Genomic DNA, 18228 nt, shown 5'->3' with positions numbered 1-18228 from the left:
CGGACAAGGTACAGTGTAAAACATATCATAACACAAATTCTGACTGAACCAAAAAGATTATAACAACTTTATAACAAGGTCATGATTTTGTTATTAAGGGATCGTAAAAAGGCAACATTTATATAACAGAAATATATTTCGTCATTTCAAATTCTAAATGCGATTAAAAATAAAGTTCAGGAGTGAAGTTATTGGACAATTATTAGTGTTCTTGGTGTTTAGGTATGGAGGTCTACGTTGTACAATCAATACAATAATTATATTCCATGATACTGATGTTAAAAGAAGTGGGAGGGGGAAATAGGCATTAAGTAACAAAAGAGATCACATAAGCCAACTTACATATGTACCTGTTTAATATATTGTCAAATATAAAAAATGTCATTGAATAGCACGTCACTATTTATAAATGTATCCAAAAAAAATGCATATATGTATATATATGCTTACAGAAAGTCCAGATGACATCTAAATAAACCATATGAATATACATGAGGAGGCATTTAGAAAGACAAGTGAAATAATCCCTTTGCTGGCAAAGAGGTTAAAAGGAAACATTATCAATATGAATATGTATGATATGTTTAATTATATCTTGCAATTACAAATTCCATGACGCCTACCTGGTATGTAATGTAATTCAATCATCCAAGTTCCGCTTTTCAATAAAAAAAACAACATTACATCTATTTCTGGAACGTATTACCAAGATGTTTTATGGAAGGCGTGAGTTGACGGCGACTTCTGTAACAGTTTATGTCATCCATTGGTTGTTCGGTGCGAGGTGTCCCGCCCTCGTTAGGTCACCCTATATCCAGGTGTATATAACAACCTGTGATAAAGAGAAGTAAAAACACATCAGTGTGCCCGATCACTTGTGATAACTGTACAACCCATACCAACACCAAAGATGGGCACTAGTCACAAGTATGTGGATCCAGAGATCGCCAATTCTAAGGTAGGTACATGTACATCCCACTGGAATTTAACTCTATTCTTACTAGGATTACAGTCTTTTTCCCCAGTTGGTGAGTGCGCGGAAGGTTCTATATTAAGTGTAGGTCAATGCATATATGAAGGCAGAAGAAATGATGTCTGCAGACGTTATAAATCAAATAAATGCCAGCGAAGGTTGATTTGATATCGCAGGTATGGTGTTCGTAAACTGATATATCTAATAATGATTGAATAAAAACTTATATAGGAAATACATAATTACAAATTATGATAAAAAGAAAAGTTTATATAAAACACGGCCATAAATTGTTTAGAAAATTCTAGTCAAGTTAATTGGGAAGTTAATATAAAAGACCAAAATAAATTATTAAAAATGCTGAAGTCTTGTCATCAAATTATAAATAAAATGTATATATATGTGAACATCCTAGAAACTTCTTAGGTTGCATCAACGTAGGGATCTCTAGAAGCTTATCGAGAACGCGACACTCGGATTTCAAATATGAAATTTGGGTAGTGACGAGGTTTATGCATTTCAAAGATTGATCGCGCAAGTAATATGACATTGTAAATAGGTCCTTTTGTCATCATTTCTCTTATCATTGATATGTATTTTGTCACTGACAGGTTTGTGTCTTGTCTAAGATATTTTTTTAGCCTTTTTAATTAATTAACGCTACCGTTGATTTTTAAGTAAAAGTGCTGACGTGTTATCACAAACCGTGACTCCATTTTTTTTCAATTATCATATTCTTAATTTAAAACAAAACCTCTGTAATTCGTGTAATAATAACGCGTAGCACATGTCCTATTGATGACAAGTGGTCGCCACAATGGTGTCCGTAGTGTACAGACATCATATAACACTTATCGGGGCCGAATGCTGCCATTTTTTGTATGTTATTTTACCTATATTGACTGATGGAGTGTGGTGGTACTCCTACACACCTGTGTCTATTTAAGTAACAATAGCAAACGCCTATTAGGAGGTCATTGTTTATATTGTCTACAGGTAATATACCTTCTGTATTTTTCATTGTTTTTAGCAGAGACCTAAATTCGGGTTATATTTAGAAACCTTTGTAGTATTCTCTTAGATATCGGTAATAGTATTCCATTGTTTACTAGACACAGTATCTACTTAGTATATATTCGAAGTAAACTAAAACCACCTCAGAGTCGACAAACAAAGACAAGAACGGAAATTCTGTTACAAAGTAACAACTGCACGGTAAGATTTTTAATATGTCTTCATCACTCTTCAAATAATACTTGTTCATACTTTAATAAAAGAAACTTAATTTTAAGTTTCGTTCGTGTAAAATGTAAAACATTAATAATATATCGATAGTATTGCTTGTAGATATGTTTACACATAGACGTATATTTAGATTGCCTTTATAGTCCCCAGTTTGAGTAGTACTCTACTTTTTACTACTTGTTTTGTCTTTTGTATTTTTATTTCCATCTTTATTTAAATAAAAAATGCCGTTTATTGTTGGTGGGGTCAGCAGGGGTCCGCCAGGGAAATTACTCATGGGAGGACGTCGTGCGTTTAGTCCGATGATCTCACCGTGTGTGCAATATAATTAATTGCACTTATATTTTTGTATAAAATGTTCTTATGATCTCGCGAAATGTCTTAAATGTTAATTTAAATGAAAATCTTAACCTTTGGGTTTAATATGTCTAACAGACATCTATATATTAAAACATGTGTAAAGAAAACATGAAAAATTCTATACTCTAGTAATTAATCAAATGTTGATTTGTCATAATTGTTTGAATACGGTATGTGAATGTGTTATAAATGATAAAATACGTTAAAAATGTCTTTTTCTTCTCGTATTTTTTTCACTAATGCGTCATCCTTTCTTTCAATTTTAATTTAATCCATGCAGTCATTTATATTTTTTGCGTTCGGAAGAAATCTGACGTTGTATTAACGAGTTTATGATTTATTCAGTACAATGATATGATTTGACAAGCACCTGTACTGTACTTTGTCGTATTGCCGTGTCATGTACAGATGTATAAATACACATAGAACTAAAGCTCAGACAATGCATTAGATAAACTGAATCTATTACCTGTCTATTGGCAATGATTGTCTTTGGCGCATGCTCATGTTACGTATGACTTCTCAATTTTCTCTGTCTGCAGAATTATGAATATTTGACAAAATTAGTTTCTGTTTTATAATGCATATAAAAGTCACGATTGATACACGCTTGTACATTTCCTTTTCAAGATAATAGGACATTGTTGGTACGGTAGCCACTTTGTACAACCACTAAACCACACAGTGTAAAACGTGTGTAAAGCCATCATGCCGTACCGTGAAGACGTAATTAACGAGACAGCTTACGACCCGAGAAATTTGTTATTATATAAAAAAAAAATAGCATGTGTGACACTGCGTCTTAACTTTCTAGAGAAAATCTATTGCACGAAAAGACAACACTTAAACCAGATCCTTTAAAACAGTAATTTACTAAATTAGCATATCTGAGAACAAAGACAATTGAGTTTGTTGTAACATTACTTACTTTGTAAATCGAACAATGAAAACATTAGGAAAAACATTAGAAATAAATATATTATTGAAACGGAATTTTGAGAGAGTCTATATAATCTATTTGGTTAGGTAATACTTTAACATAAACATGACTGACTTTCCACTAAAATCAGGAGATAAGTGATTTCTTTGGCGAAGAAACATTTTCGAGAATTAGTGATTTTGTTCTGTTATTTTGTTTGCAGACAGTGCATCCATATTCAAACTTGTCTCTAAAATATCTGGGGTGATCCCTTTCTTCTGTAGTGTTTGATAAAAACAAATCTTGTTGAGTTTTAGAATTGTCTAAAACCTCAACACACTGACAAACCATGACAGATGAGACATATAATTGCACGTAATTCTCGAATTATATGGCATTTAGGCAGGTTAGACTGTGTATATATACTTTAAATATCACAATGAATTATTCAACTATATGACAATCCGTCATACACTTTAGAGAAAAGGTCATTGTGCCTTTCCTGAGACTTTGGGTATGTGTAGCCTGTAATATGTAATGCTATAACATAACCATCTCGTCTATGTTGACCATTACCTATTTGTATATTAATTATATAACTATACCATCACATCTTTGTATATTAATTATATAACTTTACCATCACATCTTTGTATATTAATTATATCAATTTACCATCATGTCTATGTATATTAATTATATGACTTCACCATCACGTCTTTGTGTATTAATTAGGCTATGGGCATAAAAAAAAATTTATTTTAATTTAAACTGTAATCGCTTAAACATTCTACATGGTTACAGCAGATATTAAAAAAAATCTCTATCACTTGCACATTCCACATGGTAAAACAGAGATACAAAAAACTCTGACTATCACTTGAACATTCTAAATGGTAACATAAGATATAAAATATATATCACTTGCACATTCTACATGGTAAAACAGAGATAAAAAAAACTCTGACTATCACTTGAACATTCTACATGGTAACAGAAGATATAAAATCTCTATCACTTAAATATTCTATAAAGTAACAGAAGATAAAAAAAATCTCGAACTCTCACTTGAACATTCTCGTTCATGTTAATAGAAGAGATAAAAATATCTAACTATTCCCTTCATGGCAACACAGGTGCGGTCTTGATGTAACATGCAAAAGTTTAACACAGGAAACCATCATAATTAAATCAAACATAAAAAATGTGTTCGATTGCAAATAACGTTATCTATCTTTGATAAAAACGATATATTCTGACGTAGAATAGTGTGTAAGATAACACAATATTTCGTAAAATGAACCCTTTTCTCATTATCAAAACTCCGCCACGCATCAACGGTAAACTCATCTGTCAATTGGCTACTTAATGATCACGATACAGCACTGTAAATCACAATAGATAATAAGTTGATAACCACAATAACAACAGCAAATCGTCTAGTACTACAATAATTTGCTTACTTGAACACTGCAGCTATCTATGTATATGTAACTTATTTTTCAATATCATTACACATGGTTTCTTAATCTGAACTACTGCTGCACAAATGGACTACATAGTTAATCTTTGTTGACAGGATGCGATCCTGAAGGCGACATCCAGCGCCAAGAGAATGGTCGGGTACACGGTATTGGTTGGCAGTATGGGTGTACTGGCGGTCAGCGGTATACTCCTCGGGCTTCATTTCAGCGGGAACCTCGACAAACTGAGCGATGATGGAGAAGAACTGGTAAATAGCACTCCGGGACATGTTTTATAACGCATTACACCACAGGTCTTCTTGTGGTCAAGCTGTGTACTCAGAATATCTAAATAATAACTGGAAAACACTATACCAGTGGTCAGCCGAACTTATTTAATACAATACTCTATAAAATATCCTGTATTGTAAGTACATATATTTGTTGCAAGGTTGTTTAGGAGGAAGATAGTTATTGTCAATATTTCTACTTCTGGGGTGAAACTTTAAGAAAACAAGTCATATCGTGATCTTGTATATTAAGTTCTTGGCGCTAAATTGATATAAAATGTTAATGGTAATCGGATATCAACCTAAATCAATCAATATTGGAAAATAGTGCTTTCTATCAAACAAAGCGGAGTATTTGTATCATATATTATTTTTATTGTAAACCTACCTACAACTAGTTCGCCTGTCCACAATTCATATGATGTTCTTTTGTTATTTTATCCTCATTTTCTCCTCCCAAAACACATACACTACAAACACGAATGTCGTACACAGGTGAGGCAGTCCTTAGATAATCTACCATAGCTGTTGATAGGACGTTAAACAATACAAAACCACACCAATTTTATCTTGGTATCAATGATGAGTCCCAGGACGGCACAGCTTTTGATGTAGTTTAATTCAATATTTCCATATATATATCAAATTCAAAATTTGTATTGAACCATGTTAATATCGTTTGTGCCTTTTGCACAATCCATTATCTTAATGACAATTTGCTTAGGAATTACAGTAACGAAAATCTTCAGAAACGATCATATGTAAATTTAAGGGAGTGTTTTCGTACCAGGCGGATGTGGAGCATAACTATTGTGAGCGATTACCCTCATCTTCGTATCATGACAGGCTTGTCCTATGAAACTATAGCTAGATATATATTTGGATTAGATTATAATAAATTCATAATTAGTCCACCAGGTAAATAGTTTTGGGATTAGGAAATAAACTTAGATGAATCCATCCCTGATATTATTTGAATATGCACTTAATACAGTCTGGCAATGTGTATAATACCATCGGCTAAATGTCAACACATGTAGGATACACGTAAATCAAATGCTGCATTTGAACTTTGTTTGTCAAGTTTAAAGTTAATTACATTACAGAACAAATTGAGCTTTTTAGATAAAATGCTTAAAGCAATTAAATTATAACATAAGTGTTAGGTTTAGACTATTAATCAGTCAAATGGCCAACCTTTAGGAGCACCGTCTTGAATGACAGGTCGCCAGGTCATATTGACATTTTTTTCATTTTATGTAGATACTGTAGTTTTGTCAGCGGGTAACAGTGAATGTCAATGAGAGTCTAAATTGATTCATACGTTACGGTTCTGTGACAGGCACGTGACGGAGGTTACGTGTTTGCATTAATTAATAAATTAACTCATAATTAACCTTGAGTGACTGTCGCACTGTCGGATTGGTGAGATAAATAGTGTGATTTAGGGCTCGTGGTAACATACGAAAGCTTACTCTTCACGGCCGGAACTCGGAATGGAAACACGAATCGGCAATTAACATTTTAGGTCGGAATCAGTCGTGCATTACACTGACCGACTGACATTTTCGACAGACAGATAAAACACATTATAATACTTAGTTAAAAAGGAACAATAGACATATACATACATCAATTTTATCTTTTGTCTTGTAGATTCGAAACCGTAAAAAACGGCCATCATTCAAATGTTTCAATTAATAAGTACTACACGTGTCAACCAATTCATTAGGTATATACAAATGTATACTTTATCAATATAACAGTGATACCACAGCATAGAGAACAGAATGAGGAGGTTGATTAATTAATGATAAATAAGTTAAATTTACCTGTTGTATCTACATGGCGACCGTGACGCCTACTCAAACAAGTCATATACAGGTACAAAAGTAAGGTACTTGTCCTACTCATTAAACGATTATAGAACACGAAAAGATGAGACGAAATAACGCAACATTTCTTCTAAAATTGATTCACTGGCGTAGTTTATTTATAAACTGCAAAAGTTTTTTTGTGTGAAAAATCGTTTTTCGGAATACAACACTAAAATAGCTTTTCAAATGTGATTTAGTATTATTGTGTCAAACGTACCCAAAGAGAGTGCAGAGAAAGCAGTTGGTATACATGAAGCCGTTTGCGGTCTTCTTTACTTACTTATTTGACATAAGCAATAAAGAACACTTAATCTTGCCAATGTAGGCCTTATACAAATATTCAGAAGGCGGTATTGAGGACTGATTTCAAACCATTTTTTTTATATTAATATCGTATTTTTTTAATGTATTGTATTTCTTAATTTAGTTCATATTTTAAAATACAGACAAGGATTTTTTTTTTAACTCGATGACTTTATTAGTTTCCTTTAATTTGTTTTTTTCTTTAATGTTTATATCGATAAATTTTCCAAACTTTCTTCGGTATGATTAGTAACACTATACACCGTAATAGAAACAGCCACTATATATAGCGGTCAGTGTCTGATGGTTAGAGACACGACCGGACACTTCAATAATTGATCATCGATGTCCACCTGTATGAACATGGACAGCGTATTAGTAGTAACAGTAATACACAAAGATGGATAACGATGGCCGCTCCTGTGTCGTTAACGCTATATACATGAGGGAGTGCGGTTGTTTGTAAATGATGAATTATGCACGAATCGGAAATACAAATACTACAGTGCAGTTCCTTTCTCGTGTCGCTTCATTCGATAATTACGAAAATCGGAATATAACGGACAAAAAACATGGATGTTGAATCGAAGAGCAGTTTCATTTTTTTTCGAAATGGTTGTGACCTTCTATCCGTGTTTTATTTTGGCCAGTGGTGAGGTCGACACAACCAAAAATCCAACCAATAACAGATACATCGTTAGAACTCGTCAAACTTCATTAAAATGTGGCAGATTGTCGTTCAGTATCCCCCTCGTCCATTTATTCAAAATTTTAGGTCATATTTCTTTGTAAAAAAGGTCTTCTTTGTAGCCTTGGTGACATAGTTATTTATATATCCTATCAATATACCCTATCGATGGGCGTAGGTGCAATTCTAATAACTAAACGTTAAACAGGTGTTCTTCAATGTCACGTCACAGGCTATGTTGATGCATTAAGATGTTGACACACTGAGAATGAGTACCATCATTACTTATTCTGACTAGGCGAATTCAAAAGCATATCTTTGGGGCTATTTTCTAAGGAAAATGGGATAACATTTAATAGACAAAGAATAGTGACAAAAAGTACAAGTTATATCAACATTATAGTATTCAAACATGTGCCTATGTGGGAATATGTAGAGAAACAAAGAAAACAAGAATCAGAGTCCCAATATTCAAAAGGAAATAAAAAAAATTTTCAAGGAACTGTTAGCGTTAAAAAGTCACGATTAGGTCTACAAATAAAAACGTGGCTATCGAAATGTCATGACAATTAATGGAACATCAGCTATGTCTGTATCTTACATATCTTACATTTATATATATTTTGAACATAATAGGGGATTTAGATATCAATTAAAATGACATTTTGACAAGTTCATAATAGCAAAAGCACAGAGCATTTCAAAAACGTAGCTAAGAACGCATGCATAATGAAAGCTAATGAATTTGGTTTGTTTGTATTTCCCCCCCCCCCCCCCCCCCCCCCCCCCACACACACACACACACACACACACACACACACACACACTTACTCCTTACACACCTACACACTCTCACTCACACCAACACACACACACACCCATCATTAAATACACAATTCTGCTTTGAATATCGCCGTTCCAATCACACAACACATTTCCTTCAACTGACGAACATATTTCTTTTTGTTCGGAATACGATTCGATTGTTTTTATTTTGTACAGAATGAGCAATTGAAAAACTATGTCTGCAAGCTTTTAAAAAAAAACTCTGTTTCTGGCATTAAACAGGTAGATATCAACACTGGGGCTCAAGTCGGTGCCAACACCCAAAACCATCTAAAAGAAGATGACATTTCGACTTCGGTAAGTGTCTAGGATTATACAAGTACATTTCTAGTTAAGTGTATTGATCCCGATATACTGTATGAAAATAGATAATATCGACATTATAAAGAAACCTGAAGTCTAACTAAAAATCGATAAACCGAGAACAAAACGTGAAAAAAATCAGATTTTATGGCGCCCATTGAAAAAGTACAATGATATTAAGACCAGGTGTTCCGGCAGGGGAAGAGGCTGATATGTTGTATGTATACGAATATCTGTAGTGAAAATCAAATTATGTATAAACTTTCACAAATATATGTATATATACATAAGTTTTGATAAGCATGGTACCTGAATCAATACGATTGCCCGTATTCATAAAATCTTCATACATAGATTTATTTTGTCATGAACATTTATCTTCTTAGAATTTGGATTCGTTACATGGAGAGGATGAATTATTGGTTTCATCACTATCCAACGCTGGCACCGAGCCTGAATTCTACCCAGATTCAGAAGAGGAGGAGTACGAAGAACATGAAACTGACAGCCACGTAAATAGCGATAGTAGTGAAGACAATGGCAGCGAGGATGATAATCACGCCGAAGATCATAGCCTCAGCAGTGAAGACGATGATGACTACGACAGCGAGGAGGATGATAGCGACGATGACGATACTCCCAGTGACGACAAAGACAGCAATGAAATTGATAGTGATGAGCAAAGTGAGGACAGCAAAGACACTAATAGTGTCGAGTATAGTGATGATGAGGATAGTAAAGAAAGTGATGATAACAGTGGCGATGATGACAGCAAAGACAGTGGTAATGACAGTGACGATGATGACAGCAAAGACAGCGACAAAGACGACAGCAAAGACAGCGATTATGACAGCGACAATGATGACAGCAAAGGAAGTGGTAATGACAGTGGCGATGATAACAGCAAAGATAGTGACGATGATGACAGCAAAGACAGCGATCATGACAGCGACGATGATGACAGCAAAGAAAGTGGTAATGACAGTGGCGATGATGACAGCAAAGAAAGTGACTACGATGACAGCAAAGACAGCGACGATGATGACAGCAAAGAAAGTGATAATGCCAGCGACAGAGATGACAGCAACGATGATGACAGAAAAGAAAGTGATAATGCCAGTGACAGTGATGACAGCAACGACAGCGACGATGATGACAGCAAAGAAAGTGATAATGACAGTGACAGAGATGACAGCAAAGATGATGACAGTAAAGAAAGTGATAATGCCAGTGACAGTGATGACAGCAACGACAGCGACGATGATGACAGCAAAGAAAGTGATAATGCCAGTGACAGTGATAATGACAGCAAAGACAGCGACGATGATGACAGCAAAGACAGCGACGATGATGACAGCAAAGACAGCGACGATGATGACAGCAAAGAAAGCGACGATACTGACAGTAAAGAAAGTGATAATGCCAGTGACAGTGATGACAGCAACGACAGCGACGATGATGACAGCAAAGAAAGTGATAATGCCAGTGACAGTGATGACAGCAACGACAGCGACGATGATGACAGCAAAGACAGCGATGATGATGACAGCAAAGAAAGTGATAATGCTAGTGGCGATGATGACAGCAAAGAAAGCGACGATACTGACAGTAAAGAAAGTGATAATGCCAGTGACAGTGATGACAGCAACGACAGCGACGATGATGACAGTAAAGAAAGTGATAATGCCAGTGACAGTGATGACAGCAACGACAGCGACGATGATGACAGCAACGACAGCGATGATGATGATAGCAAAGAAAGTGATAATGCCAGCGACAGTGATAATGACAGCAAAGACAGCGACGATGATGACAGCAAAGAAAGTGATAATGCTAGTGGCGATGATGACAGCAAAGAAAGCGACGATACTGACAGTAAAGAAAGTGATAATGCTAGTGACAGTGATGACAGCAACGGCAGCGACGATGATGACAGCAAAGACAGCGATGGTGATGATGATGACAGCAAAGATAGTGATAATGCAAGTAACGATGATGACAGCAAAGACAGCGACGATGATGACAGCAAAGATAGCGACGATGATGACAGTAAAGAAAGTAATACTGCTAGTAACGATGATGACAGCAAAGACAGCGATGGTGATGATGATGACAGCAAAGAAGGTGACAATGCCAGTGACAGTGATGACAGCAACGACAGCGACGATGATGACAGCAAAGACAGCGACGATGATGACAGCAAAGAAAGTGATAATGCAAGTAACGATGATGACAGCAAAGACAGCGACGATAATGACAGCAAAGATAGCGACGGTGATGACAGTAAAGAAAGTAATAATGCAAGTAACGATGATGACAGCAAAGACAGCGACGATGATGACAGCAAAGATAGCGACGATGATGACAGTAAAGAAAGTAATAATGCTAGTAACGATGATGACAGCAAAGACAGCGACGATGATGACAGCAAAGACAGCAACGATAGTGACAGTAACGAAAGTGATAATGCCAGTGATAGTGATGACAACAACGACAGCGACGATGATGACAGCAAAGAGGGTGATGACGATAATGACAGTAAAACAAGTGATACTGCCAGTGACAACGATGATAGCAAAGACAGTGATGATGATGACAGCAAAGAAAGTGATGATGATGATGATGATGATGATGATGATAGCAAAGAAAATGATAATGCTAGTGACGATGATGACAACAAAGACAGCGACGAAGACGACAGCAAAGACAGTGACGATGATAGCAAAGAAAGTGATAATGCCAGTGACGACGATGACAGCAAAGACAGCGACGATGGTAACAGCAAAGAAGGTGATAATGCCAGTGACGATGACGACAGCAAAAACAGTAATGATGATGGCAGCAAAAACAGTGATAATACTAGTGACGAAGATGACAGCAAAAACAGCGACAATGATGACAGCAAAGACAGTAATGATGATGACAGCAAAGAAAGTGATAATTCCAGTGACAGTGATGACAGCAAAGACAGTGATGACGATGACAGCAAAGAAAGCGATAATGCCAGTGATGACGATGACAGCAAAGAAAGTGATAATGCCAGTGACGACGATGACAGCAAAGACAGTGATGACGATGACAACAAAGAAAGGGAAAACGCCAGTGACGACGATGACAGCAAAGACAGTGATGATGATGACAGCAAAGAAAATGAGAATGCTAGTGACAATAATGACAGCAAAGACAGCGAGGATAATGATAATAAAGAAAGTGATAATGCCAGTGACGACGATGACAGCAAAGACAGTGATAATGCTAGTGACGAAGATGATAGTAAAGACAGCGACAATGATGACAGCAAAGACAGTGATGATGATGACAGCAAAGAAAGTGATAATGATGACAGCAAAGACAGCGACGATGATGATAACAAAAACAGTGACAATAATGACAGCAAAGACAGTGATAATGCCAGTGACAATGATGACAGCAAAGACAGTGATAATGACAGCAGTAATAGTGACGATGATGATAATGACAATGATAAGAGCAAGGAAAGTAAAAATAATGACAGTAAAGATGATGTTAGCAAAGAGAGTAACGAGAACAAGGAGGAAAACAGCAAAGAAAGTGGCGATGATGATATTGACAGTGATGGCACCGACGATGGAGAAAGCAATGATGACAAAAGCAATGATTCCGATCTAAATGACAGTGGTGATAATGGTAGCAATGCAAACGACGATAACCATAGCGATAGCAATGAAAACACAAACGATGATGACAAGAAAGGAGACCTCAACATCGATTCTTTGTTAAAAGATTTAGTGTATGGAGATTTGGATGATGACGATAAGAAATCTGCCCGTAAATACGAAGATGGCGATAATAAAGACAACGGCGACGATTATGACAAATTTGATAACGACGAGGAGAAAAACAATAACGATGCAAGCCTCGACGATATGCTGGCTGGTATGTTAAGTGATGTATTGGTGGTCAAATCAAAAGACGAAACGTTGAATGAAGACAGCGATTTATTAGGCGATGATAACCAAGATAAAAACGATAGGAAGGGAAATGAGGATAAGGAAAACGATGATGATGTCAATAGCGATGCGTCCGGGGAAAATGGCGACGACGAAAATGATGACAAATCTGATTCTGGGGAAAATGATGAAGACGAAAATGATAACAAATCTGAACGAAAAAGCAGCGATGAAGACAAAAGTGAAAACACTGAAGATGACTCAAATAACAGTGACAACGATGATATAAGTAATCAAAACGATAACGATTCAGCAGGCAAAGATGACAGCGAAGGTGGATATAGTGACGGTATAACCGGCGATGACAACGATGGTGATAACATGAATGAATATGATAGCAATGGCGATGGCGAACAAGGCGATATTAATTTGGACGGTATATTGTCAGATATGCTAAGTGACGTATTCGCGGAAGGGCCAAAGGTCGATATGGTGAATGATGAGAGCGCCTTATTATCAGACAATTTCAACACTGGTATGGTGGTTGATGCTGGTAGCCTTACTACCGGAAATGACGCTAGCCTACCAGACAATACTGTGAACAGCGACATGTTCGGTGATATCTCAAAGGTCAGCTCCATGCTCTCGTTAGGAACAAACGAGGATCAAGGTGTACTAGGCGATAGCGTTAACGACGGTATGTCCATATTAGTGTCGCCAATGAATCCAGCGGTCGATTCAATGAACACGTGGAACTCAATAGGAACAATGTCCGATGTAATAGACGATGAAAACGATAACGGCGATACTTTCATGGACACTAATAACGCATGGAACAACGACAACTTCAATGGTGGCGATAATGGCGATGATATAAATGATAACGGCATTTATGATCAGAATAATTGGGACGACAGTAACAACGACGATACTAACGAAGGTCGCTACGATGATAACAACGACTTCGGTAACAATGATGAAAATAACGATGACGGTTATGATATCAAAGATGATCTTTATGATAACAATGATGGAAATAACGATGACGGTTATGATAACGATGATAACAATGATGACAACAATGATGATAATAATGATAACAATGATGACAACAATGATGACAACAATGATGATCATGATGATGATGATGGAAACAATGATGATCATGATGATGATGATGATGGAAACAATGATGATCATGATGATGATGATGATGGAAACAATGATGAAGACAGTGATGATAACAACCCTGATGAATATAGTGATGGTCATAACGATAACAATAATGATGACAATGACGATAACAACGATAATTTGGATGATAATGATGATACTAATGATGACACGGGAAACAATAATGACAACGAAGACGATGTTAACAATGATTCCCCTATAGTAGAAGCAGCTGAATTGACAGAGGAGGAGGATGACGAGGAGTAGGGAATCAGCACCGTCCGTTTTCTTATAAGAATTCCATTCCTCACATCGTACACAAATCATCATACCTATCAAGAGATTTAATACCTCCATAATTTCTGTTCATGTTTTACGAACACATAATATATTCTTATTTCGACACAATGCTGCCTAGTAACCGTGCCTATGAAGATATGTTAGATTTCGAGTTGTGTACATTTCGTGCACGTGAATTAATGAGAAGTAAATTATTGTTCTGTTGTGCAGGCCACAATAGCCACGTTCTGTTATATTTATGAGATATTGCCGGAACAGAGCTGGTCTCTGTTTTACCCATAATTCGTCATTTTAGCGTGATTTGAACACTATCACTCAGTTACGTCTGTTACGTTTGTTTAGTGTGTTTTATTTATTTTATGTAATAAATAATGATGTTTTATATAAATTACTCTTATTTTTAACCACTATTTTTGCAATATCTGTGACTTATTAAAAACGATTCAAAAGACATGGCGTCCACAACATCTACACAGAAATTCAAATGTTACATCGTGGTGGAGTGAGACATGGCGCCCACAACACCTACACATAAATTCAAATGTTACATCATGTTGGAGTAAGACATGGCGCCCACAACATCTACACATAAATTCCAATATTATATCATGGTGGAGTAAGACATGGCGCCCACAACACCTACACATAAATTCAAATGTTACATCATGTTGTAGCGAGACATGGCGCCCACAACACCTACACAGAAATTCCAATATTATATCATGGTGGAGTAAGACATGGTGCCCACAACACCTACACAGAAATTCAAATGTTAAGTCATGTTGTAGCGAGACATGGCGCCCACAACACCTACACAGAAATTAAAATGTTAAATCATGGTGGAGTAAGACATGGCGCCCACAACATCTACACAGAAATCCAAATGTTACATCATGTTGTAGCGAGACATGGCGCCCACAACGCCTACACAGAAATTAAAATTTTACATCATGGTGGAGTAAGACATTGCGCCCACAACATATACACAGAAATCCTAATGTTACATCATGTTGTAGTGAGACATGGCGCCCACAACGCCTACACATAAATTCAAATGTTACATCATGTTGTAGCGAGACATGGCGCCCACAACACCTTCACAGAAATTCAAATGTTACATCATGTTGTAGCGAGACATGGCGCCCACAACGCCTACACAGAAATTCAAATGTTACATCATGATGGAGTAAGACATGGCGCCCACAACATCTACACAGAAATCCTAATGTTACATCATGTTGTAGCGAGACATGGCGCCCACAACACCTACACAGGAATTCAAATGTTACATCATGTTGTAGCGAGACATGGCGCCCACAACACCTACACAGGAATTCAAATGTTACATCATGGTGGAGTAAGACATGGCGCCCACAACATCTACACAGAAATTCAATTGTTACATCATGTTGTAGCGAGACATGGCGCCCACAACACCTACACAGGAATTCAAATGTTACATCATGTTGTAGCGAGACATGGCGCCAACAACGCCTACACAGAAATTCAAATGTTACATCATGGTGGAGTAAGACATGGCGCCCACAACATCTACACAGAAATCCAAATGTTAAGTCATGTTGTAGCGAGACATGGCGCCCACAACGCCTACACAGAAATTCAAATGTTATATCATGGTTGAGTAAGACATGGCGCCCACAACATCTACACAGAAATTCAAATGTTATATCATGGTTGAGTAAGACATGGCGCCCACAACACCTACACAGAAATTCAAATGTTACATCATGGTGGAGTGAGACATGGCGCCCACAACACCTACACAGAAATTCAAATGTTACATCATGGTGGAGTAAGACATGGCGCCCACAACACCTACACAGTAATTCAAATGTTAAATCATGGTGGAGTAAGACATGGCGCCCACAACATCTACACAGAAATCCAAATGTTAAGTCATGTTGTAGCGAGACATGGCGCCCACAACGCCTACACAGAAATTCAAATGTTAAATCATGGTGGAGTAAGACATGGTGCCCACAACACCTACACAGAAATTCAAATGTTACATCATGCTGTAGTGAGCCGATTTTTTGTTAAACAGCTTGAATCTTTGTATCTTAATCTGCATAAAATTCCGAATCAAATATTAAATTTCTAATCACGGATTCACAAATGGAATTTCATCTCAATGCATAAGACAAAAATTCCATTGATAACCACATTAAAATTTGCTTAAATTGACAACTTAAAACCACGTTCATATGACAAATATAACTACATTAAGACATTTTTTTCATCGACTATCAATGCAATGTTAACTGTGTAGCGATGGGCAGCTACTCATAAAGCGATAACTACAATGTACTTCCATCTACATTCACTCCGAAAACTATACCCGCCTTAAGGTGGATCATGTACTCCTCATATTACATCAGCAGAAATATCCAATATCATCAAATATAATAACAGAATCATAAAAGGGTATATAATTACTAATCTATGCCAACAAGGTGATATCAATAAAATACTGGTATTGATCAGTAATCAGCAAAATGTTGTAAAAAGAGGAAAGTTGACTAGCCAACGAACCTGGAATAAGTCTACTAGATTTAGCCACACGCTAACCTATGTATGACTAAAGTATACGCATTTTTGTGTGTTAAGTAAAACTAAAGAATTCAGGGAGCTTATCTTACATGGGTGTTTTTTGTTTGTTTTTTTGGTCTCTTTTTTCTTTCATTTTTTTTGTACGACACAGTTACACTAATATCATTGTATTAGTGTTTATCTACATTGTGCCGGGCCTTTTTGATTTGTAAAAAAACACATTGTGGACAGCTTAAATTAGACCGTTTATATGGTTTACATGAATATAAATAGTCATCTTTTATCATGAAAATTATCGATCCAACACTATTTTGACCATTTGAACAAAAATAAGCCTGGCAGTAAAATAGTTGAGATAAGTTCCCTGAATTCTTTTGTTTCTGATTATAAACCAATTATAAAATAGGTCATTTGATCTAATTTAATATTAAAATATCTTATTTTAATGTATCGTGTCCTTAAAAAAATATATCATATCAAAACATTAGTGGAGATGTTCATCATTGGTTACAAACCGTTGGTTATTTCTCCAATCTCTGGAGATACAAGTGTACCGAAACACCTTATATAAGAACTGCATACCTCATACTGTTAATGACAATCAATAGGACAATGAATGATGAATATGCTTTCAAATTACGAGTGGCACCTACATTTACATTAATGAATGCATATATATGACTTGTGTAACGTTGCAGTTGTCTGCACGAAAATGAAACGTTGTCTGAATGACAATTTCATTAGCATTGAATAACTAAAAAATTAGTTCTCATTGATTAACAATTTTATTAATATCGCATGAATGATATGTACATCCACGTTGACAATTTCAGTGGCGTTGGAAGTCGTCAAAAAGTGTGTGGGGGGGGGGGGGGGGGGGGGGATTGTTTTAACCTTAAATGTTACGCACTAAACAAATCGTATGCCATCTCCGCAAAGTTAGCCAATAATTATCATTTCAACATCCCCATGATAATTTATGTAGTAC

The 18228-nt window shown here is 36.2% G+C and overlaps 1 protein-coding gene across 5 annotated transcripts; it reads left to right on the top strand.

Annotated features, from left to right (window-relative positions):
- Nucleotides 1-829: 829 nt before the first annotated feature.
- LOC117327339 (dentin sialophosphoprotein-like) lies at nucleotides 830-15057 on the top strand. 5 transcript variants are annotated; one of them, XM_033884273.1, is made up of 5 exons: nucleotides 830-958; nucleotides 5077-5229; nucleotides 9187-9261; nucleotides 9654-10247; nucleotides 10296-15057. In XM_033884273.1, the coding sequence occupies exons 1-5, from the start codon at nucleotides 911-913 to the stop codon at nucleotides 14634-14636; spliced, it is 5211 nt and encodes a 1736-aa protein (XP_033740164.1). In that variant the 5' UTR covers nucleotides 830-910; the 3' UTR covers nucleotides 14637-15057. The 5 variants fall into 5 exon arrangements, with proteins under 5 accessions (XP_033740164.1, XP_033740166.1, XP_033740167.1 ...); XM_033884275.1 differs by having other exon boundaries at nucleotides 9654-10824; nucleotides 11092-15057; XM_033884276.1 differs by having other exon boundaries at nucleotides 9654-11298; nucleotides 11617-15057.
- The last annotated feature ends 3171 nt before the right edge of the window (nucleotides 15058-18228 follow it).

The sequence above is a fragment of the Pecten maximus genome, chromosome 5 (assembly GCF_902652985.1).
Source record: "Pecten maximus chromosome 5, xPecMax1.1, whole genome shotgun sequence".
Lineage (NCBI taxonomy): Eukaryota > Metazoa > Mollusca > Bivalvia > Pectinida > Pectinidae > Pecten > Pecten maximus.
This window is presented reverse-complemented; position numbering and strand designations above follow the sequence as displayed.

Coding starts and splice junctions, on each gene's coding strand:
- LOC117327339 (XM_033884272.1), top strand. CDS start 911: ATGGGCACTAGTCACAAGTATGTGGATCCAGAGATCGCCAATTCTAAG. Junction 959..5,076: donor CAGAGATCGCCAATTCTAAG/GTAGGTACATGT, acceptor CTTTGTTGACAG/GATGCGATCCTGAAGGCGAC. Junction 9,262..9,653: donor AAGATGACATTTCGACTTCG/GTAAGTGTCTAG, acceptor TTATCTTCTTAG/AATTTGGATTCGTTACATGG.